This window comes from Garra rufa, chromosome 8, assembly GCF_049309525.1.
Source record: "Garra rufa chromosome 8, GarRuf1.0, whole genome shotgun sequence".
Taxonomy (NCBI): domain Eukaryota; kingdom Metazoa; phylum Chordata; class Actinopteri; order Cypriniformes; family Cyprinidae; genus Garra; species Garra rufa.
The window spans coordinates 13,569,014-13,593,300 of NC_133368.1; the positions used below are offsets into that span (position 1 = coordinate 13,569,014).

At 37.8% G+C, this 24,287-nt stretch overlaps 1 protein-coding gene across 1 annotated transcript; it reads left to right on the forward strand.

Moving 5' to 3' along the window:
* Positions 1-892: 892 nt before the first annotated feature.
* Positions 893-15,824, forward strand: sacs2 (sacsin molecular chaperone 2). Its single transcript, XM_073845020.1, has 7 exons — positions 893-927; positions 1,943-2,030; positions 2,165-2,276; positions 2,489-2,635; positions 2,771-4,199; positions 4,293-4,381; positions 4,461-15,824. Exons 1-7 carry the CDS (start codon positions 893-895, stop codon positions 15,311-15,313), a joined length of 12,753 nt encoding a protein of 4,250 aa, XP_073701121.1. The 3' UTR covers positions 15,314-15,824.
* The last annotated feature ends 8,463 nt before the right edge of the window (positions 15,825-24,287 follow it).

Consider the following 24,287-nt stretch of genomic DNA (forward strand, 5'->3'; position numbering starts at 1 on the left):
AGCAAAGATACGAGGGAAAAGAGCACAATAAATAGGGAGCAGAGGATCAAGTGAAAACAATCAGCCCAGTGTAATTTAAACAAGGAGACAAGACAAGCACATGGTTGTCAAAGACAAAGTCATGTACTAAAGCACACACATACTAAAGACACATTAAACTTTGAGTAGTTATAACTTATTATAGCTATTTGACATTTGCAAAGTATACTCGTTTTCTGTGATGAATGAATATAAAGGAAGTAAATGGTGATTGTGAGAACTGAGGGCTGTAAGAGATGATAAAAAGTGTACATGTGACACATTGCAGAATGTACATTAATTTAGTAAGCCATCCTCCCATGCTAGAAACACCAGTTTGAAACCCGCTCAAAGCAAACACAGCAAGTAGAACCGGAAGGGTTACACAAGTATTCAAAACATGCTAGAAACCAGTGGGAAGTTTAACTGTACAGGAAAAACAATTAATGATCAACTATTACAAAACATAAAACAGTCTTGGATCAATCCAGGTTATAAGACACAGTATTAGGAATCAAGTGTATATGTAAACTTTTGAACTGGTTCATTTGTATAAACTCAATCAATATTTTGTCTTTTGGACTATATGTAAACATCTGTTTTGTGAAATAACTTATTCTTATTCTGCTTATTCTGGGCAGTATGGAAAATATAAAATAAAATGTAATTTTTATATTCACTCTTATATGTTTTAAATTATAAATATTTTGTTGATTCTGCAAAGAATATGTAAACTCGTGAACTGTTTTGTAGCTATAAGCCACAGGAGACCCAAGAAAGCAGTTGTTTAAAAGAATGTTTCTTTTAGAAGTTTTAGAAGTATTTTTTTAACAGCTTTTTTTTTCACCCCACAGGAGATTGCAAAAGAAGGACAATGAGTTCTACATCAAGGCAAAAGAAAAAAAAGAAGTAAGTGGGTTTATTTACTGCATGTTTTGTGTTGAAGACAATTTATGATTAAAGGGGTCATCGGATGCCCATTTTCCACAAGATCATATGAATCTTTAGTGTCTTAATAAAAAGCCTGTAATATACTTTGGTTAAAAATTCTCAAAAGTAGTGTAAAAAAACACCCTTTTATCTTGTCAAAATCAGCTCTGCAAAATATCAGCTCATTATATGGCATTGGCCCTTTAAATGCAAATGAGCTCTGCTCACCCCGCCCCTGTCTGCTGTGGGATTAGGAGGTCTAATTCTTACTTTAGCCGCATTTAGCCGCATTTAGCTGCATGTAGCCGCGTTTATCGGTGAAACTTGCCAACAAGCACATTATTAAGAAAGGCCATTTGCAAAACCCTTATACTCACTTTCCTGTGGGTGAAGCTGCATCAGGAATTATTCACAGGAACATATGTAGATCGGGATCGACGCTTTCCTTTTAAAACCGAAAGTAACGTTAATCCTCTGCGTCTTAAGCAGCTCAGATGTCGGGAGTAAATGACTACTGCTATGTTCATTATTACATCCAACAAAAGAACACCTCAATCACTTAATTAGGGTGTTCCTCTGCACCTGAGTCAACACAGTGAGGATCATATTCAGACTGTTTCAGCTCGATGAGGGCGGGTCTAAGGTAAAGTGCTCATTTCAATCAACTGTGTTTTGTCACAATGACAAGAAGCTGAAAATGATCTGGTTTTAAAAAGTGGATATTACTTTTAAAGATTAAAAAAATACCACTGGGTGGATTTTTATCATTAGGGTGGTTGTGTACACAAACTGTCAACACACATTAATGTTCAAACAACATGTAAAAGTTAGTTTTGCTTTCGATGACACCTTTAAAAGTCAACTGTTAGTAAAGTATTTAGCAGTTTATGAAAAAAAGGCTAATATGTTTTACATTAAAAATTAAATAATTTTCTTCTTTATCTACTCCACATTTAACACTGAGTTTGATTTGTATGTGTTTTATTCACTGTAGAAATAAATTTGGTGCTACGTCTCCACCGTTCATTGACTACTTAAAGGAAATTTTGAGAAGGTACCCGGATGGGGGACAAATATTGAAGGTAGGTAAAAACTTAAAATGAAATTCAAATGAAAAAAATTAAATACCTCTACGTATTGCACAAATAATAGTGCATCAAATGGTATGCATCTTATATCTCATCAAGTCAATTAAAATGAATCTATAAAATATCAGGAGCTGATACAGAATGCAGATGATGCAGGAGCTTCAAAGGTGGTGTTTATTCACGATGAGAGGCATTATGGGACTCACAGCCTGTGGACTGAAGAGCTTGGAAAGTATCAAGGTATTTGTGTTATGAACACTGGGAGCAGATTCAGTTGGTGGTCACACTAGATATACATACAGTACATAGTATGAAAGATATGATCATTTATTCTGCTATTTTTTTATGTGTAATATTTTACTATGCTAAGCAAAAGACTGCATTTGAATTTTTTTTGTTTGATTATTATATGATCATTGTATGATCCGCCAATTGTAATTTTGGTCTGGCAGGGCCTGCTCTCTATGCCTTCAATGATGCAGCCTTTACAGACGAGGACTGGGAGGGTATTCAGAGAGTTGGCAGAAGCATCAAGCAAGATGACCCAACAAAAGTTGGGAGATTTGGGATTGGATTTAACTCTGTTTATCATATTACAGGTAAAATACTCTACATTACCAGATGTGTTTTTTTGTGTGTATTCTAGTGCCTGCTGATTAAAAAACCTTGTGACACAGGATTTAGCACAACACTAATGATGCTCACAGTATAAAAATTATTTTTGATTTTTACAGACTTGCCATGTGTCTTCAGTTCTGAACACTTAGCCATCTTTGACCCACAAAAGAAGATGTTTGGAGATGATGAAGAAGGCTATCGATGGTCTTTGAACGATAAAGAAGACAGAGAGAGCCTTTTGAACTTGAGAGATCAGTTTCAGCCCTTTCAAAATATTGCAAGTCAAGTCAATAGTTGTTCCTGGAAGAAGATTATCACCGAGGAGCAATACTTCAAAGGAACGCTCTTCCGCTTCCCTCTGCGCAATGAGGCTTCTGAGATCTCAGATAACTTATATGACTCCACAAAAGTTACCCAGCTATTTGACAGTTTCATTGCTGATGCAGACATCAGTCTTCTTTTTCTGAGAAATGTGTCATCCATTACATTGCTGCATATTGACACCAATGGCCTCTGCAACAATAGGCTGAAAGTTTCTGTGTCAAGTAACTTTATCACTGTCCTTTCTCATATCAAGCAGGAATCGTTTGATAGAAAAACATGTTTTAAAACAGTATCACACATTTCCCAGCAAATGAAAGAAACAAGATGTGAATGGCTTGTGACAACTTGCCTTCTGAAACAGGGATATAAACCAGAGATCGACTCTCTAGCTAATAAGCTGAGCTTCTACCCTCAAGTTGATGCAGCATTTCGATTAGATGAAGACAGATCACTTTGCAATGGGCGACTAAGTTGCTTTCTGCCACTTCCAAATAATGACCCAAACAAAACTGGGCTTCCCATTCACATCAATGCTTGCTTTGGCCTGACAGACAATCGGAGGTTCATCAAGTGGCAAGAGGAGGATCAGAAGAATGATGAGTCTGCGATGTGGAACGAGCTGATCACAAAAGAGATTCTACCCCATGTATATCTCATGATGATTCTAGATGCCATTCAGTTATCAGAAAACACAACCCTGCCTTCCCGCACTGTGTACAATCTTTGGCCTGACCTATCGCACACTGTACATAAAGAGAGATGGCATGGAGTTGCAACAGATACTCTGAAAGGTCTTTTTGAATACAAGATCTTTCACCTTGCTGATGATGAGAAAATCTGGGTGTCTGCCTCAAATGCAGTTTTTCCAGTAAACAATATACAAATTGACACAATGTGTGCAGTGTCAAGACTACTGATTGCTGAAGGAAAGAACCTGGTCACAGTCCCAGAACATGTTTTGAAAGATGTCAAAGAAATCTTCCCTAAAAGTGATACCTTGACATGGGTGACTCCATCTTATGTTAGAGATGTCCTTCACAAAAGTAGAGCTGTAAATCTCAGTAAAGATGACAAATACACTCTTCTTGAATTTGCTCTCAGTGATGAAAAGTACACAGAGCTACAAGGACTTAAGCTTCTGCCTCTCAGTGATGGAACCTTCACTTCATTCGTCAATGGAGGGCAGAACACGGTTTTGGTTGACAATAAGAAGTTTCCAAGGTAAGGTTTGACATAGTCACTCGAATGCTTTAGTTTGTTTCAATATTGTGTTGTCAAAGTGGTAATACTTAGTTTTTTATTTCTTTTTTTTAGGACATTGCTGCCATTTTGTAAAGAAATGTTTTTACCCAACGATCTGAGCAATTATTGCACTATGCAACTAAGAAAACTAGCAACAAGGAGTAAGAAAATAAAGTTTATATATTTTATGCTTATTGAATGCTTATAATAATATTAAATTAATGGTGTGTGTGTTTTCAGGGATGTACAACATAATCAGTCTGGATGCACAACATGTTGTTGCACTCACAAAGAAGCACTTGCCCATGGACTGGAAAATGACCCAAGGTCATGTGACATGGAAAACAGCAGAAGATCGTCATCCACCAAAGAGCTGGCTGGCTGAATTCTGGAAGTTTCTCAGCACTGAATGGAATGATTTAAGCAGCTTTATCGACATGCCTTTAATACCACTGGAGCCAGTGCAGAGTTCAGGCAATTCTATATTGTTAGCAAGGTTGCAAAGCAACTCAACAATGATCTTTCAGAGTAGCACAGGGTCCAACTTGTCAAGTAATGTTCAGAAAGTGTTAAGGATGGTGGGTTGTACAGTCATAAAAAGAGATGAGTGTCTTAGACATCATTACATTGAGAGATATGTTCTTCCAGCCTCACCAAGAAATGTTCTTCAAGTCTTTGTGAACTTAAACAGAGACCAGGTCATCAAAGGCATTGCCTCTGCTTCATCAAATGAAATAGAGGAGTTGAAAGTTTACCTCTCTTCCTTGGATTCTCTCTCTAATGCTGAACAGGACCTACTTTCCATGTTGCCAATCTTCAGAATGATGTCTGGGAAATATGTTGCAGTTAAATCAAAACAAGCAGTTTTTTCACGCACCAATCCAGCCATTCCAAATGATCTGCCAATGCCTGACACTATTGTACAGTGTGCAAATGAAGCTGATCGCAGACTTTTGACTCTTCTGAAAATTGAACTTTTGGATGCAGCTAAAGTGGCTGTTCATTTGGTTGACAGCATTAAGACAGGCTCTTGCACAAATGGTGCGAAACAGAAAATAATGACCTGGATACTGAATAACGGTAGCATTCTACTCTCACAAAGTGAGCAGCTGCTCACAAAAACAAAAAGTCTGAATTTTATTGAAACAACTCAGGGAGAATGCAAACAAACCTCAGATGTTTTTGATCCAAGAAACAAGACTTTCCAGGACCTTTTCGAAACAGATTTATTTCCCCCACCTATTTACACAAAAACCCAGGAAATGCTTCAGAGTTTGCAACGCCTTGGCTTAAAGACAGAGCAAAAAGACATATCAACAGCAAACATACTCCAGGTCATAAATCATATTGAAAAGCTTTGTGTTCACTCACCAGATAAAGCATTCAAAAAAGCACATACTCTTTTTAGAGTACTGAATGAGAATGATTTCCTTTCAAAATTCACCAAGACGCAGATAGGAGAGCTGATGAAAAGGCAATGGGTGCCATGTGAAAATCCAAAATTCTCAAATGGAAGCATTTGTAGAAATCTAAAGCGAGGTTTCTATAAGCCTCCTGAAGTAAGAGATTCAATGTTTTCTTCAATTGTTGGATATGTAATGCCACTTACCTCTGAGCTAACAAGACATGTCTGCAACTATCTTGGACTTTATGACCCCCCTCCAGCTGAAAAAGTCTTGGAGAACCTCTCTGCACTGAGATCAATGAACAATCCAAATTCAGATTTTCAGTTTAAAACCAAGCTGCACAGTATCTATAAATTCATGCAGGACAACATGAGAAATTTCATAGATTTAATGGATACAAAATGCATTCCCTGGATCTGGAATAAAAGTGAGTTTGTCTGTCCAGGAGATATAGTTTTAGCCTACCCACCTGAATTAGATCTAAGCCCTTACATCAAGAAAGTGCCTGAAGAGTTTTTGCAATATGAAAACCTGCTAACAAAATTTGGTGTGAATAAAACACTGTCTGATAAAGAAATTGAAGACATACTTCATGACATAAAACATAGAATTGACTGCAGGTGTCCTCCTCATGGAGACTCGACAGAACTTAAAGTGTCAATTGCCATTCTTGACTGGATGCGTAAGAATGAGAAGCTTTTAAAGGACAGTACACCTGTGCCTGTCATGGCACAAAACCAAAACTTTACTCTGCAATCTTTGTCTACAACAGTCTTCTGTGACATCAGTGCTGAAGGACTAGAAGACCTGAAACAGGACAATGAGGAATTCTATGTCATTCATGAGGAAGTTCTACCCCTTACTGCAAGATGGTTGAAAGTTCCGTTCTTAAGTACTCGCATCTTAAAACCACAGTTCATACAAGCAGAGCAAGCGTCCTTTGGTATAGAACAATGTGGGCAATCTGAACCACTTACTCAAAGAATTAAGAACATTCTTAAAGAGTATGATGAAGAAAGTGACATTTTCAAAGAACTCCTACAAAATGCTGAAGATGCTGGGGCAACCACGTGTAAATTCCTTCTTGACTTCCGAAAACACAGAGACCCCCCTGAAACCCTCTTTGATGATGGAATGGCCCTCTGCAATGGACCATGCCTTTGGATCTTCAACAATGAGCTCTTTTCACAAGAAGACTGGAAAAACATTGTCAAAGTGGGGTCAGCATCAAAGGAGAATAAAGTTAAGATGATTGGAAAGTTTGGGCTTGGATTTAATGCTGTTTACCATGTGAGTGATATTCCCTCAATTTTGAGTGGGAACACCCTTCTCATACTTGATCCAAATGTCACCCATTTGGAAAAGCACATAATCAGCAAAGGAAACCCAGGAATTAAACTTGACCCATTCCAGGAACGACTGTACAAAAGGTTTCCTGGACAGTTTAAATCATATAAAGGCATTTTTGATTGTGATCTGTCATTGCAAAACAGCAAGAAATCTTATAATGGCACCTTGATTAAATTACCATTTCGCTCTCTGGAGGAGGCAAACAAGTCAGAGATAAGTTCAAAAGTATATGATGGAGAACACATTCAGAGTTTAAAAAATAATTTGACTGACAACTCAGAAACACATCTACTATTTCTGAAGAGAATTAAATTTTTGACCCTTCAAATTGTCCCTGAAAATGCAACGACTCCTCCACAGGATGATCAGATTCAGACTCCTCTTAAAATATCCAGAGAAATCATGACTTCATTTGCTGTCTCGAATGACAAACCTCTCCAAGAGATCAAGAGCACTTTCAGAAATATTGATAGCGCATGCAGCAACATTATTGATGTCAACAAAGCACACATTGTTAAAATAGTTCAAGAGCACTCAGAGAGATCCCTCACACAGTACTGGCTTTTGTACTCGTGTTTTGGAACACAGGATTCTTTGCAAATGTTCCAGAAAAGAACTGATCAAGAGCATGTTTTTTCACGTCCAATTGGAGGTGTTGCTGTACCATTGCATAGAGAGGCAAAAACTAATGCATGGTTCCCTGCTGAAAACCTCATTGGCCAGGCATTTTGTTTTCTTCCTCTCTCAATTGAGACAGGTCTTCCAGTTCATGTCAATGGGACTTTTGCAGTCACATCAAATAGGAAAGGCCTATGGGAAAAAGGAGTGAAGTCTGAGTGGAACAAAGCTTTACTTAAAGATGCTGTAACCTCTGCTTACATTACAACACTGTTAGAGCTGAAGAAAATGGCCCAAAATGGACATATCCAGAACTATCCATTCTATGCATTCTGGCCTAACAGAGAGAAAGCAAGCAAATCATTTTTACCCCTGGTTGAGTCTTTCTACTCAGCAGTTGCACAGAATGGAAATGGTCAATCTCTGGATCTTTTTAGCAATGGACATAATTGGTGTTCTATGGACAAAGCAAGATTTCTGAATCCAAAAATTGAGAAGAACCAGTCAGTTGGAGACATTGCCATGAAAGTGTTCTTGAGCTTGGGAGATTCGTATTCCTGTGTAGTTTCTCTCCCAACATGGGTAAGAGACAGTTTTAATTATTGTGGCTTCAAGGAAATGATCAAACAGAAAATGATTGACTGGCCTGAGTTTTACAGCATTGTGTTTACAAACTTGAGTGCTGTGGGCACACATAACAGATGTTTGCTTGTTCTCAATGCCGTCGACTTAACTGACCCTGCTGTTGATGACCTGCTGAAAAGTTACCCTTGCATTCAAACACAGAAATGTCAGAAGCTTCAATTTATCAAGCGACTCGTGAATCCTTCTGGCAAAGTGGCTTGTTTGTATGAACTTGAGGAGGGACGCTTTCTGGAAGGAACTGCAAATGACTTCCTCTCTCCAAAAAGGATTCAACGACTTTCTGATTTGGGAATGCTGAGTGACCGCCTCCATTTAGAGGACATCATAGAAAGAGCAGGAAAGATATCTAGTGTTTGGAAACAGGATAAATCTAAATGTCTCAAACGTCTTCAGTGTCTCATGCAGTCAATGAAAGACTCCTCAGAAGATGTGAATTCTCTGCACTGGTTCACACTGTCTCAAATACCATTCCTTCCTGCCTTAGCTCCTTCAGTTCAGCAAAACAAGAACACCACTGTTCTTAAAAAACCCTCTGAAGTGTACACCGAAAGTTGTTCCAATTTGGTAAGCATGACAGAATTCACAGTTGATCATTCAAACCTTCAAATACATAGTTATGATTCAGTTCTTCAGAAATTGAAAGTACGGACAAATCCGCCAGTTGAGACAGTGCTTCAGCAACTGTTAAAAGCACACCAACACTGCAATGCATTTGAAAAGACTGCTGTCTTCAGCATTGCTCAGTCTTGCTATGAATATCTCAACAAATACTTGTTGGAACAGAAAGATCCCAATCCAGTTATTGGCCATGCAAAATCATTTCCATTCATTTTCATTGAGGATCACTTTGTTAAGTTGAAGGCAGTGGCCAGAAGTCAAGAATTTGAACAGAAACCATATCTCTATGTGCTTCCAGTCATCTTCTCCAGATTTGAGAGGCTCTGGGACTACCTTGACGTCCAAAAACAATTTACAAAAGAACAATTTGTTGCTGCACTTGAGGAAATAAAGGCTTTAAATAAATCTGGCCCTCTTTCCATGTCAGACCTCCATAAGTGTGTTGCAATACTTGTGAATGGGCTGTACAAAATCAAAGAAAAGCCTACAAACTGTCTCATACCAGATGAGAGAAGGGTGTTGAGATCATCTGAGAAGCTAAGATTTAATGACAGCCCATGGATGCCTCTCTCAGCTGGTGTCAATCTCTCCCATGAGTTGATACCTCGGCCTGTGGCCTGTCATTTCGGTGTAATGACAACAAGACATCATACTCTGAAAGAACATTTAGTCAGTGGGTTTTCCCTTCATGCTAAAGAGTTTGGACAAACCGAGAAACTAACTGTCAGAATAAAAAATATAATCGATGCATATCCATCTAAAAAGGATATTCTGAAAGAGCTCATTCAAAATGCTGATGATGCAGAGGCAACAGAAATTCACTTTGTTTGGGACAAAAGAAAACATAAGACAAACAAGATATTTGGAGAGAAATGGGAACTGGTTCAAGGCCCGGCGCTTTGTGTGTACAACAACAGAACATTTTCTGATGCTGATCTGCAGGGTATTCAGCAGCTGGGAGAAGGAGGAAAACACGGCACTTTAGGGAGAACTGGGAAATATGGACTTGGCTTCAATTCAGTGTATCATCTGACAGATTGTCCATCTATCCTGACCGGCGACAAATGGCTCTGCATTTCTGACCCAAATCTAAAATATGTGGAAGGTGTAACAAAACAGTCCCCAGGCTGCATGTTTTCAATGGAAGATGCATTTAAAAAGTCTTTTGAGGATGTTTATAATACATTTCTTCCAAAATTGTTTGCACTCAATTCTGGAACCATGTTCAGGCTCCCTCTCAGGACAGAGAAAATGGCAGAACAATCTGAAATATCTATACATGCAGTCACAGATCATGACATGGAGGAACTTTACTCTGCCTTGACAGAAGACCCTGAAGGACTAATTCTCTTCTTGAAACACATCACAAAAATACAGTTTTCAGAGATCAGTGAAGATGGAAAACATACAAAATGTTCTTTCCTTATTGAGAAAAAATACACAGAGAAGAGTAAGGTAAGCAAAGAAAACTTTCTCAGACATGTTCGAGACTCCCTCATGTCAAAAACAGCAGAACCCTGCAAAACCATCATCTATGGCATGCAAATATCATCTGGACATATCCAAAGTAATTGGGTCATTGCAGAGTGCTTTGGCTTTTCAAAACCAAACTTTGAGCAAAAAGATAATTTTAAAGTTCCTCAAGCTGCTCTGGCTGCATGTTGGAGCAGCTCATTTAATCGAACATTTACTGGCAGGACATTTTGTTCTTTGCCCTTACCTGGACAAACTGGTTTACCAGTTCACGTGAATGCCAATTTTGAAGTAGATTCTTCTAGAAGAGACTTATGGAAAGAGGATGGTGATAGTCTCAAGACTGAGTGGAACCAGTCACTGAAAGTAAACATAATTTCACCACTCTATGCTGACCTCCTGGTACGTATTTGTTCAGTCATGAAGAAAGGTACACCTACAACTCTTCTACACCTCAAGACACAGCTTGATGATTCTTGCCTTAAATACTTTCCATGCATTTCCCAAGAGGTAGATAAAGCCTGGCATGAAATGATTCATGAGGTCTATAGATCAATTAACCAACGTGACCTTCCTGTCATACCCACAGTACATGCTGTTCCTGTTGAGTCATCACATCCTTTACAAGATACAAAAATACAGAAATATACATTTACATGGTCCTGTGCATCTAAACCACATTTAGAAGACTTTCCATTTTTTACAACTAATGACCATGATGACATTTTTGAAATATTAGATGACACTGGGATGAAATTAGTGCCATACTCTTCGAAAATGCATGAAATAAAAGAACATTTTAAAGCAGCTGGTGTGAAAGTGGCAGAAATTAGTCCTTCAACAGTGATGAACTTCTTGAAGCAAAGCCCACTGAATGATCCTTCTCAGACAACTGGTGGTTTACCTTTGCACATCAGCCAGACCTTGATCAAAAACAAAATAAGATGCTCGAAACTTTTGAACTTCTGCTTGAAAAATGTAGATGAGAAAAGTATCCATGTCCTCAATGGTTTGCCCCTTCTCCTCACAGGAGATCAGATGTTAAGAGACTTTGACTCTAAATCGCCAAAGCTGATATCAAGATTTAGCAGTCTTTTCCGAGGACATCAGGAGATGTTTGCTGATAATTTTGTCAACAGAAGTCATGTGCAAATTCTGCGTGAGGGAAAGTTCATTAAAGGCTTAACAATTGACATAGCAGCAACGTATTTGAAGCCAGAACTCCAAATACTGCTCAGGCAGTCATTACCTGATCAAAGGTGTCAGCTCTACAAAGCAGAGAAAGAGACAATTAAACGGCTGAAAACATTATGGACCTTCTTTGATGATCAAGAGAAAAGCTGCAAAAATGAAAAGCTGAATGTCTTCAGTGAGATAAAAAAGCACTTTGATGACAGTCCTATCTTACCAGTCATCTGCCCCAGTCAAAGTAACACATGTTTCTTACAAACAATGAAGAACATATCAAAGGTGATTCTGTATGAAAATGAAAAAATAGCATCCATTCTCATAAAACTGGGGTTCATGAAAATAGACCTTGTCTTTTTCACTGATCTCAGTCTTGAATTCCGTCACGAGTATATGAATCCAGAACTCCTGCAAACAGGAGACAGCAGTGCTGTTTTAGGGCAGGTTTATCATGTACCACATTCACAGTTTGAGAAGCTGTCTAAAGTTGAATATATAGATCTTCAGGGCTTCTTACAGCGTGGGATCAGAGATTCCAATAACAACAGTCAGCATATGTTGAAGTCCTTGCCACTGTTTGAGTTAATATCTGGAAATCGGGAAAGGATTGATTTACACAGTAAGGTATTCATTCTGAATTCTAAGCATAAGAATGACTTTCCGGATTTGTACCAGATCGATGGATGTGATAGTATCTTCCTCAAGGACAGCTGGGTAAACTTAGAATTGGCAGAATGTCTGCAAATTCAGATTCTGAATGATTTGGAGTTCTGTGTACAGTTTATTCTTCCCTCTGTGCATATGATGAAAGAGGCCAAGCTTCTTGATTTTATGCGGTTGCTACTGGAATTTGGACCAGTGGATCACAGGATTGTCACAGCATTGAAAGAGGTCAGATTTCTACGAGACAGCAATGGCTCTCTTCAGGTGGCTTCATACTTCTATGATGACAGTGTACACCTTTACAAGGTAATGCTTCCTGAAGAGAGATTTGTGCCCAAAACATTTTGGGAGAATTTCAAAGGTAAACGTTCTGAAGTACATAGTCTCTTAAAGGACCTTGGATTGAAACATGAAGTCACTGATGAGGAAATCATTCAATTTGCAAAACAAATTGAATCTGAAACTAGAGGCAACACTCCTTTAGATATTCTTAAAAAAAGATCACAGCTCCTGTTTAGGACTGTTCTATCAAATAGTAATGACAAAAAGTCTGATTTACTGAACAGAGTTGCTAACATTAAATTCATCTTCCCATTGGAAATTAATCAAACACTTTGTGATTATCACAAAGCCTTTGCTCAAAAGAGGGAGGTTGTTGCAATCAATGGATCACTTATTGACAGAGACAGTGATTACCAATATCTTATATGGACATCTATGCCAATCCTACCCTCAGAACACCACTCTCCACATCACATGAAGAAAATGACGGATGCCGGAGCCTTAGAGACTCCACCCCCTGAACAAATAGCTGCTAATCTTAAAAACATCTGTAAATCTCAGTGTCACACAGACATTTTACTGGAAACAAGAAACATGGTATTTAGCAAATCATATGCATACCTGCAGTCAGTAAATTTTGATGCTTCTCTGTTCTCAGACCTCCCCATTATTCTAGTGGAAAATGGCACAACACTTATGAAAGCCTGCCAGACAGTACTTTCACTGTTTGATCATCTTGAGTTTAGGCCTTACTTGTACAATATTCCCCCAAATTATGTTAAATTTGAAGACTTCTTCAAGAAGATTGGTGTAAAGGAAAGACCCACTATTGATCAGTATAGCACTGTTCTTCAAGAAATCTATTCTGATAGCTCTGGCAAAGACAGCCTTCAGGCAAATCAGCAGAAAACTGTGAAACGTGTTGTACAACAGCTGTTTCGTCTGCTGAAAGAGGAACAGAAGAAACCACTTTTTCAAAACAACCAACTTTATCTTCTGTCAACAGATGGGAGACTATATGAATCCAGCACTTTGTTTTTCAATGACACCGTCTTCCAGGCTGCAAGGCTTGAGGGTCCATTGAAAACCAAGCTGAAACTGCTAGAAAAATTAGACTGCTGTTATCTTGGAAATGATCACTATGAACATCAAACATTGTTGCAGTTCCTTCCCGAGCATGTTCGCCCAAAATTTCTCTCGGAAGTAATTTCTGAAAACCTGGAGGGAACAAGTGTCCAATATTGCGACTATGAAGGGGAGTGTGAATTTGGCGGCTGGTTTGAAAAACACTTGTCTTCTGCTGCATTTCTTCATGGACTAATCTGCCTCATCAGAGAAGAGAGCAAAGGCAGTATTTTATATTGTGAAGCTGCAGAAAAGTGTGAAGAAATCTTTTCAAAGATTGAAATAATTTGTTGCAAAACTCTTCAAACTGAGCTTCTGTTAAACCATGCGCCACTTGAGGGTAGTAAGGCTGAAACAGATGTTTATGTGAAAAAACAGCAAGGTGGATGCAGTTTCTACTTGAAACACTATGATGACATGGCACCCAAAGTAGTAAGTGAAATTACCATGTGTCTCACTAAAGAAATCAATGCTCTTCTTAAGAACTGTTTGACCATCTTAAGCCTTCCAGTCCTTGGACAACTTTTGCTGAGTGATAACATGGAGGATGTTGAGAAAACCTTGGCAAAATATGGCATTCATAACAGTGGCCACAAGGAGGAAGGACACGGCTCCTTACCAAAACCTGGATGCTGTATACCTGAAGAATGGCATGACTGCCTTGACATGAACTTCCTCAACAACTTTGAAAGTGGAGAGTATGTTGGCTTCAGCAAAGACGAATCCAGTGAATATTTCTATGCCATTGTTATTGAGCAAGTGGATGATCCAATGGGACAAACAAGACAGTTTCCTGCCAGATATAAAATTCAAGTTGGCAGCGATGACTTCACTGAAGTAAGCTCTCTTGACCTGTACCAGTTTAAAAGAGAAAAGAAGGCAAGTGTGTCAAAAGGGTCAGCTTGCACAGAAATAGAACGTCTTTTGACATCTGGGCCTCCACCCAAAACAGTATTTCCTGAGACATTGGAAGAGATTAAAAAAGAAATTGACCAAAGCTTGAATGAAATCTGGAAAATGTCAAGTGAAGACAAACAAAAAGCCCTTAAACGTCTCTACCTCCGCTGGCATCCAGACAAGAACCCAGGCAATGAAACACTTGCTACAGAGGCATTTAAATACCTGCAAAACAGAATTGAGGAACTACAACAAGGAAAAGCTGCACACAGTACATCATCGAACTGGAGAGACTTTCGAGATTACTATGACATGTGGAACACAGAGGCACAAAGTCACAGGAGGGGACGTGAGAGGTTCTATCAGAACAATTCTAGAAGGCACTATAACTTTTGGTCACACCACAGAGAAACTCCAAGGCCAAACAGAGGGGAGGCAAAACGCTGGTATGAACAGGCTCAATGTGACATCAAATCAGCCCACAATGACACTGGAGGAGATAGCTCAGAGTGGTGTATGTTTAAAGTGCATCAAGCTGTGGAAAAAGCTCTAATTGCAGCAATGTACAGGGGAAGAGGAGAGTATCCCAACAACCGCTCATTAACTAGCCTTGCTCAACAGGTGTCCCATTTCAGCTCAAAGTTGGCTTCTATACCGAGCACTGTGAGGCAACTGACTGACCTTGGTGTTGATGGCAAAAAAACTCAATATCCAAACTATCACCAATTTCCTTACATTCCAAACAAGCAATTTGGCATTGATAATGCCAGAATGGCATTGGATATTGCAACAAATCTTTTAGAAAAAATAGAAGAGTACATCTCTTGAAATCTCTTTAAACCACTGACTAATGTTCCATATCTGTTTAGTACTGCTAACTTACTGGAAATTTGTTAATCTTTGCAAACATGTTTTGATAATTTGCTGGTTATAACTTTGCTTAGTATTATATGCAACATTTATATTATTCCATACTGAACATTCTTGTAGCTAACAGTAGAGTATGGCATTAGCAATCCCAGGGTCATGGATTCAATTCCCAGGGACTGAATGAAATAAAATACTTATCTTTAATGCAATGTAAGTTTCTCTGGATATTCTGTCTGCAAAATGTGCATTAAAAATCACATTAGAATTCAAATTTTCAATGTCCATTATTTAAAAGCATGTTTTTTATTAAGAGATATTAATAGAAGTCAAAAGCTGTTTCAACCAAATATTCACTAAATGACAAAACTGCAAAAAATGCTGTATGTGTTTACTAATCCTTGCAGGAAAACCACTTATTGTAAATGAAAGGTGTTTTTAATTAAGTACTAAAAACAAAATATAGATCAATAAAGCAAGAAATTCAAGCTAAAAAAAGTCTTCAGGAAGTCTTAAAGGAATGCTTCCAGTTAAATGAAACTTGGTTGACAGCATTCATGGCATGCAGTCAGTTATCACAGAAATGTTGTTGAATTGTCCTTTTTACAACAGTTCCTCTTTCTAATGTTAGCTGACTACATTATAGTGGAGTAATGAGTAGACCAGCTCTTGTGAAAAAGTTCACTTAATTTTATTGAATGTGCACTTGCAGTGTGCTTAAAATATTAAAAGCTTATTTTGTTAACAACTGTATATGCAGATAATATATTAATAAAATAAAATGACGCTTAAGTGTACTTAAAAGAGCTCACTGTTTCTTAACACACGTAAGTACACATTTAAAAACTGCACTTTGTAATAAATAAAATGTAAAGTTTTACATTAGATGTGTTGACTAACATACGTCACATGTAAAAGTACCTGACTGTAGTTTTAACAGTGGTGTGTTTTTTTAAAATAAAAACTTTTTAAATGTACTAAATTGTAAATTCTTCATTACAAATGTGCAGTTACTATATTTAAATACATGCCATACAAGTTTCAATAGAAATGGCAATAAAGTATATTTTAATTTATCATAAAAGCTTGTCAGGACATTCAGCAGTAGGCACACACTTAATCATATTTCAAAGACATGAAATTACATATGCAGTACTTCTCAAGCAAATCTTACTCAATTTGGCCAAAAAACTCTCAAAAGTTCAGCTATTTGCATTTATTAGAAATGTAAACTATAATACATTTTCATTTAATTGCAATTTAAATGCAATGTGTCTAAAAATATTACATTCCCTTCACACTAAGTATAAGTTATTTTTAAGTATATTTAGGGATAGAATCAAAACTCTACAGTTATCATTGCTGGAGCTGGTCCATTTGTGTGTAAGTGTGTTTGGCTGGATCAACAATAATCATAGTCATTATATAGTCTTGGAACTATCGTATTACAAAAATACCACAACTTATGTTCCAGGAAATAAGATAATCCACATGCCACAGATTGAGTATTTCTGTATCGTATCTTGTATTTAACTCAAAACTTACTTTAATATTTTTGTAAATTTAACCAACCACGTACAAGGCATTATGCTGCTCTAAATAATATGCAAATATGTCTGATATTACACAGTGGAAAAAAAAAAAGTACAAATACATAATACTAAATACATAATGTATCTATAAGCTTGTCAATGTGTTTATTGAAGCAGCTTTTTTATTTTAAACTAATATAAGTAATTTCAGAAATATCCTGAAATGGGACACTAGTGTGTTTGGTTTTAATCTCATACTGCAACTCCACTGGCTTCTGTAAATTCTGCTCGCCAAAGGAAGCAGAGATAACCAAAGTTAAAACGATTCATGATAGTTAAAGGTTTGTTTGTCCTGTGTTTTAATTATGCATTATGCTTTCTAAAGGTGTGACAATGAAGAGATGCGTGTTATAGTGTATTATAACTGTGGTTATATGAGATTATACAATTAATTATAAGGTGCATCACAAGGCATAATTAATGGATTAAAACTACTTTTATAATGCATTATATATAAAGGCTTTAAGTAAAGTGTTTCCAAAATGCATTTGAATATGATATTGAAATATGATTATATGCTACTTTATGAGGAGGAACTAAAAAAGACTGATGGCCTGAGAACAGACTGCAAACACAAACATTAATTACTTTTTATCACATAAATAAATATAGTATCACATAAATATTCGAGGTGTGAGACAACAGAGGGCAAAGGCCAGGCCACAGTAGGGGCCCAAACAGATGGCGATCTGGCGAGAGGGGTACAGCTCACACTGCAGCCTAAGAGTGACACAAGGCACTGGTAGCAGCATGGGACACTTGTGAAAAAACATGCAGCATTAAAATTGTAATTCCCAGATTTTAATATGTATATAATATTACAGTGGTTCCAAAAAGTTATACGAATTGTTGTTTTAAAGTTGGACCACTTGGTTAAATAAACTAAAAATTGCTTAATAAAAAGTAAGTTCTGAGAATAGCTCTAGCATCATTCGTAATGATGTGTTATCGGTGTTATCGCAGAGGTGTTATCGGTGTACTATCACCTTTTAGTGATAGTATAGTATCACTTAAAGGTGATAGTGATATAAATAATCAGGTCCCAGATGAGTTCGTCACTTTTTGATGTCCCCCTGAAACATTTCCGTTGTGGACCGTGCTAGTTTGCAGCGCCTTCGTGTGTTCGCAGCGCGTTACTGAATTTGGTAGTGTTGTGAGAATTTGCAGCGCGTTTCCGTATTTGTGTTTGCGTTGCGAGGATTTGCAGCTCCTGTGTTGTTGTCAAACTGATAAAGATGTTTTCTTAATTTGTTGTCGTTTTTTCTGTTTGCATGTGTTTTCTTGTTTGCAGCGCGTTGGCCTCTGTCGGCCACCGTACATACTCAATGAGTAGGTACTTAATTTCAATAAGAACTTACTTAACGAGCGCTAAAAGAGTACGTACTATACAGCCAAATCTCGTTGAGTATGGATGTGATCTGCACGTCTTCCGCCATGTTGACGTTATCATGTGACCAACGACGTTATAACAAGTGCAACAACTTAACATATAGCGACAGGTTTAATTCATCTTTCTATAAATATTTTGATATTGATGAAATTTGTTCATTTTATGGTCATGTTGAAGAAACAGCTGTTCTTTTATTGTGATTGTAGTATAACAGATACGTTTTGGGTTCATTTAGGTTTTTGTATTTTTTAATTCTTAAAGAAATAATTTTTGTCAGGAAAACCCAAATTCTTAATTTTTTGAATAAGTTATTTCTTTTGTTTTGTATTCAAAATTGTTTATCCACACGCAAAGCTAGCTTAAATTCTTGTTGAATTTCTCTTTTCATCCCTGAGGCTTATCAATAACAAAAACAAATCCATTTTTTGATAAACGATGATGTGAATATTTTGATTATTCAGAGATATTTAATCATATTTCCCCGTGTATATAATTGCATACTCTGATGTAAGCAAGCCTAATAGTTATGTTTTTAGTTTTTCTCATTATGATACCACCTTTCCCTGAGCCTGTAATTGTAAATTAGGTAGTATTAATAATAAAAAGAAAATAAGCACAACAGATGCTCAAACACCTCATAGCATCAGTAACACAACGACCCTACCTAGTACATCTTCCTCCATGTTTGCAATATCTGCACAAAGGAGATGTGGATCAGCTGCTTGAAGATCTTGTGTTTAGAGGTGTTTTTTTGAGGATTTTACACTCAAAAAATGTAAGTATTACTACTTAGAAATTAAGATTACCACAGAATGCACTGATTATAATAATGATAAATGCTGACCTATAATTAATTATATTTTTTAGTAAAACAAGCATGTTTTTTTTTTTAATCAAGTAATTAATTAATGCATTTGTTAATGAAACTTATATTTTATTTACTGATAACAACATGGATATATGAGTAAAATAATAAAGTAACAATGAACATAAATAAAGACACATGGAACAAAGCTTTATTCAGACATATTGGTATTTTAGTCTTTCTCTAGATGCTCTCGCTGGCTCTTTGGTCTCTGAGGATGAAGAGACCACAGCAACATCTGGTCCAGATGAGACAAAGAGCAGGTGGAGTGATGGAGGGTCTCATCGATGGCACTTGACCATTTCCAGGATGCTGCTGTGGATTTCTCTTTTCTCGATGCACACACCAGTCTGCAGACATTTCAGATCATACAAAGATGCACAAATACAATACAAAAGTTGTCATTTTAACAGCACAATTTCATTAGATCTCTGTATTAGAAGTAACAAAATTACCTAACTTTATATTAAGTTTCAGATTTTACTTTTTTCCCCACAAATGCTGCTGTCACCTTTCCTTTCCGGTCCTGCTCCACCGCAAAATATCTGCAACAAAGGCACAGAAATCTAGAATCAGAAAAGTGCTTAAAGTTTTTTTTTATTATTAATAAACTGCAATTTAAGGTTTAAATAGATGTCTGTAGTGTACCCACTCAAAGCCTTTGATGGCAGCACTGCTTCATCAGTCACTCTTCACCAGACAAGCATACTTGTCTCATCTGTCCCTGTAACATCCACACAAGATTCCCTCTGATTCGTGTGCTCAATACTACATTTATGAGGTAACTGTTGTTTATTGGCTTTTTATCCAATACAAATGCTCCTGAATTTATCAACAGTACTATTAGACAAATGAAATAGATAACTCATGTTTACTTGTTTACTAACTATATGTTTATTTACATTACATTAATCTAAAGCAGTGTTGACAACAGAGAATTCTACATAAACTCACATAACGTCCATCACTCATTTAGATGTCTGTTTGGTGTTGTGATGTGCTCATTTAATTATCTCAGAACATGTTCCTGTCAGTTGTTAAACATTTAGTAATCATCTTTAAAATGCTATGGTCGCTATACGTAATAAAACGTGTTTTACAGCGAAATCATATACTTTAACGTTACACGTATTGACACCTTATGCAAATCAGCAGTTTACGATACAGCTCAACAAATACGATTTTAAGACAGGGAACCGTGTTTTGGTTTGTAATACTCACATTTGTAAACACTCTCGTTGCGGTTCCCAATCACGTTCGATGATGACGTTTTGGCCTCCTGGGATTGAAAAGTGTGCATCAGATGAACACTTCAGAATCTGGGCTGGATCAGCATCCTCACGCTCTACTGAAATCGCCGTCGCGGTCACAGTGGCCGGCTCTCCAGGGTGTGACACGTGTGTCACTACTAAAGGTGTGGGAGCCATTCATTACTTTTTGTTGTAGTGGTGGTGGTTCACGCTAGGTGGCAGTATTTTTATAAAGCCACAGGTGGTTGGGCGTGAGAAGGTGGATAGGGTGGTGGAGATCATACGATTTTTACTGCTAAACGCTAGTTTGCTGGTGGTGGACGAGCTCAAATACAATCCAAGTTCATGTATCATCTCATCTGAAATTTATATTAAACGGGAACTTCACCCATAAGACCATTGCGTGTTGTGGACATTATGATTCTTTGGAAATGGACAAACTAGTGAGTTATAATCAAGATCTAGCACCACCCACCCTGCCGATTGACTGAAAGAGGAACAGGCAATACAAAGGTAAAAATCGGATCTCGTTTGGAAATCGGATCTCGTTTGGATATCAGCGGACATATTTCGTTTGAATACTTTGGAAGTTGGATTGGAAACGGAGCTCGTGTGGATCCTTTGGAAGTTCATTAACAGGTGCACACGCTGTGAGTTGGATGGGCGAACTGTTTGGCATGTGCGAGGAGCCGCAGCAGTCAAAGCCGTCTAAAATCCTTGTGATAAGGTAGGAGAAATCTTTTTTATCTACTGGCAAAAGGCTTGGACGTTTCCTGATAAGCAGGCTACGATAACAGATGCCAGGAATGTTATTATAAAAGACGGAAAATTCAGTACGGCTCAATAACTTACTGCGAGCTCCAGTGAAATATAAATCTGCGTAAAACGACATGAACGCAATAAACGCTAAACTTGTGAGTATTATCTCTTAAAGCAAAAACGTTGAAAATGAGCGACGGACATAATAATGAAAACAAATCCATCGAGTCACAACGTGAATGTAACGAAAAAAGACCCAAAAAACCTACAGCTAATGGAGTCGCTCTGATAATTGAAAGACTTCAAAAGGAAAGGAGTGCAAGTTTTAAAAAGGCCAGCAAAATTAAGTCTGAAATTGTTATATATCTATCTTCTTTCGAAAATGCTTCTGAAAATGTGGATAATGTTCAACAAAACTTAAAAAGGTTCAAATCTCTGTGTCAAAATGCCTTTGATCTCCATAATACATTGCTCAATGAGTACTTTCTGCCTGAAGAGGAGCAGAAAAGACAGGAAACATGGTTTCAGTTAAAACGATCTGCTAATGATTCGTTTGTTGAAGAAGTGTACAAATGGTTGAGAGAACAAGGAGCTTCTTGTGATTGTGACGAGAAAGGTGATGATGGTGTTGCTTCTGTTGTTAAAAGTGATGTTGCTGCTAATGGGAGTAATGGCAATGTGGCACAGTCTACATGTCAAGATGACATTAAACCGGATGACAGCATTTCTAATGTGCCAAGTAAAAGATCAAGTAAAAGGAGCTATGTCAGTTCAAGTACATCTTCAGCTCGTTTAAAGGCAAAGGCTGAAAAGGCAGCTTTGATGGAACAGGCTGCTGCTCTGCAAAGAAAGCATCAGCTGGAAGAACAAGAGGAGAAACTCAGAATGGAAAGAGTTAAGCTTAGGAAAAGGAAGGAACAACTGGAACTTGATGCACAAATTGCTATGGCTGCTGCAAGGCTCTCAGTGCTAGAAGGCAGTGATGTGGGAAATGTTCCATTAGATGGAATGAATTTATATGCAAGCATGGCGCATGAGAGACAAAGTTCTAAACTTAATCCAAATGCTAATAAACATGTTCCTCAAAGCAGCGTTCAGCAATCTTCAAGTGCGCTACCCGTTTCCTCTGCATATGATGATAGCCTTTCTGCCAATATTCAGCGTTCAGAGGATCAAGTACAACATCATGGAACAACATCAATAAGAGATATCGCTTTAAATTTGCAGCCACAACCAATCAATGGAACAGACACTGCTATACCACATCGTCAGTCAACAAATGTTCTTGCATCTTCATCAGTATTGCCTGCTGGTTCAGTAGCAGCACAGGAACAGCAACTGCGTATATTTCAGCCTGTACAAAACACTTCAACAATGCAAAATAATGTTAACCAGGATGCTATGTGTGGAATTTTCCAGAAGCAAAATGAGATTACAGCGATGCTTGTGCAACAGCAAATGTCATCAAACCTGCCACAGAGAGATATGGACATTTTTGCTGGAGACCCATTGCAATTTCTTTCATTCATCAAAGCTTTTGAACATCATATTGAGGAAAAAACCAACAGTTACCAGGACTGTTTGTACTTTTTAGAGCAGTACACCAAAGGACAGCCTAAAGAGCTGGTACGAAGTTGTTTGCATATGGTGCCACAACAAGGATATCAAAGAGCAAAACGTCTTCTTAAAGAGCATTTTGGTAGTGAACAAAAAATTGCATCAGCTTATATGGACACAATTTTTGGATGGCCTGTTATTAAAACTGAAGATGTCCAGGCATTGCAAGAATTTGCTCTGTTCTTGAGAGGATGCTGTAACGTTATGGCTGAAATACAGTATATGGAGGAGTTGAATATCCCCTCAAACATGAAGCATGTGATAATGCGATGGCCTTATAAGTTAAGGGAAAGATGGAGGTCAACAGCCTGTGAACTTCAAGAGCGACGAGGCTTGAGAGCAACTTTTCCAGATATGGTGAACTTCTTGGAGAAGCAGGTTAAGATTTTGTCTCATCCACTTTTTGGCGATATTACAGACACACAACTGACTACTTCAAAGACCATTAATAAGAACAAACCACCGACAAGGAATACCATCAAAGGTAGTAGCTTTGCAACTTACACCTCAGCCACCATTCCTAATGAAGCTCTCAAGGCTACAATATGCAAGACATCTGGGCAGGTGGGTGCTTACAAGGAGTCAGGCTTGGATCTTTGTCTCTACTGTAAAAAGTCTCATCTGTTAGTTCAGTGTCCAGAGCTGATTAAAGTTTCTCAACGAGAAAAGATCGAATTCCTGAGAGGGAAGGGAGTTTGCTTTGGATGCTTGAAGGTGGGTCATATGAGCAAAGAATGTAGAAATCGTCTAACCTGTAATGAATGCAAATTAAAACATCCAACTATTCTGCATATTTACAGCAAGGAAATGGTAACTAAACCTCAAGAAAGGGAAATTAGTAATGCACTAGTGTCTTCACAGGCTTGTGGGTTTACTGGGGCCGGAGATCAGTGTTGTGCTCTCTCCATTGTACCTGTGCAAGTGAAATCCAAGAAAGGAGATAAAGTACTTAAGACATATGCCTTCTTGGACTCTGGAAGTACAGCAACATTTTGTACCAGTAGTCTTGTGAAGAAGTTGAATCTTCAAGGTAAGAAGACCAATATTTTACTACGTACTATGGGTCAAGAAAATGTTGTTGAAAGTCAAGTTGTTGCAGGATTGGAGTTGGCTAAGTTGGACGGCAGCCAGTTCTTTGCGTTACCAGAGGTGTATACACAAGAAGAAATTCCTGTGTCATTAAGTAACATTCCAGTCCAGCAAGATCTTGAAAATTGGGACTATTTGAGAGGTATTAAGATTCCTGAATTGGACGCCAATGTCGAAATCTTGATTGGAGCTAATGCACCAAATTTAATTGAGCCCTGGGAGATTATTAACAGTCAAGGTGGTGGACCTTATGCCGTGAGGACCCTTTTGGGTTGGGTCGTTAACGGTCCATTAAGAAGCAAAGGTGGGTGTTGCAAGAGAAGCTGCTCAACCATTTATGCTAACAGGATATCTATCGCCAGATTGGAGGAAC

Excerpts from the sequence above, each read along its gene's own strand:
- sacs2 (XM_073845020.1), top strand. The coding sequence starts at position 893 with ATGAGTTCTACATCAAGGCAAAAGAAAAAAAAGAA. Across the intron at positions 2,031-2,164 it reads ATGGGGGACAAATATTGAAG|GAGCTGATACAGAATGCAGA; the intron begins GTAGGTAAAAAC and ends ATAAAATATCAG. Across the intron at positions 2,636-2,770 it reads CTCTGTTTATCATATTACAG|ACTTGCCATGTGTCTTCAGT; the intron begins GTAAAATACTCT and ends TGATTTTTACAG.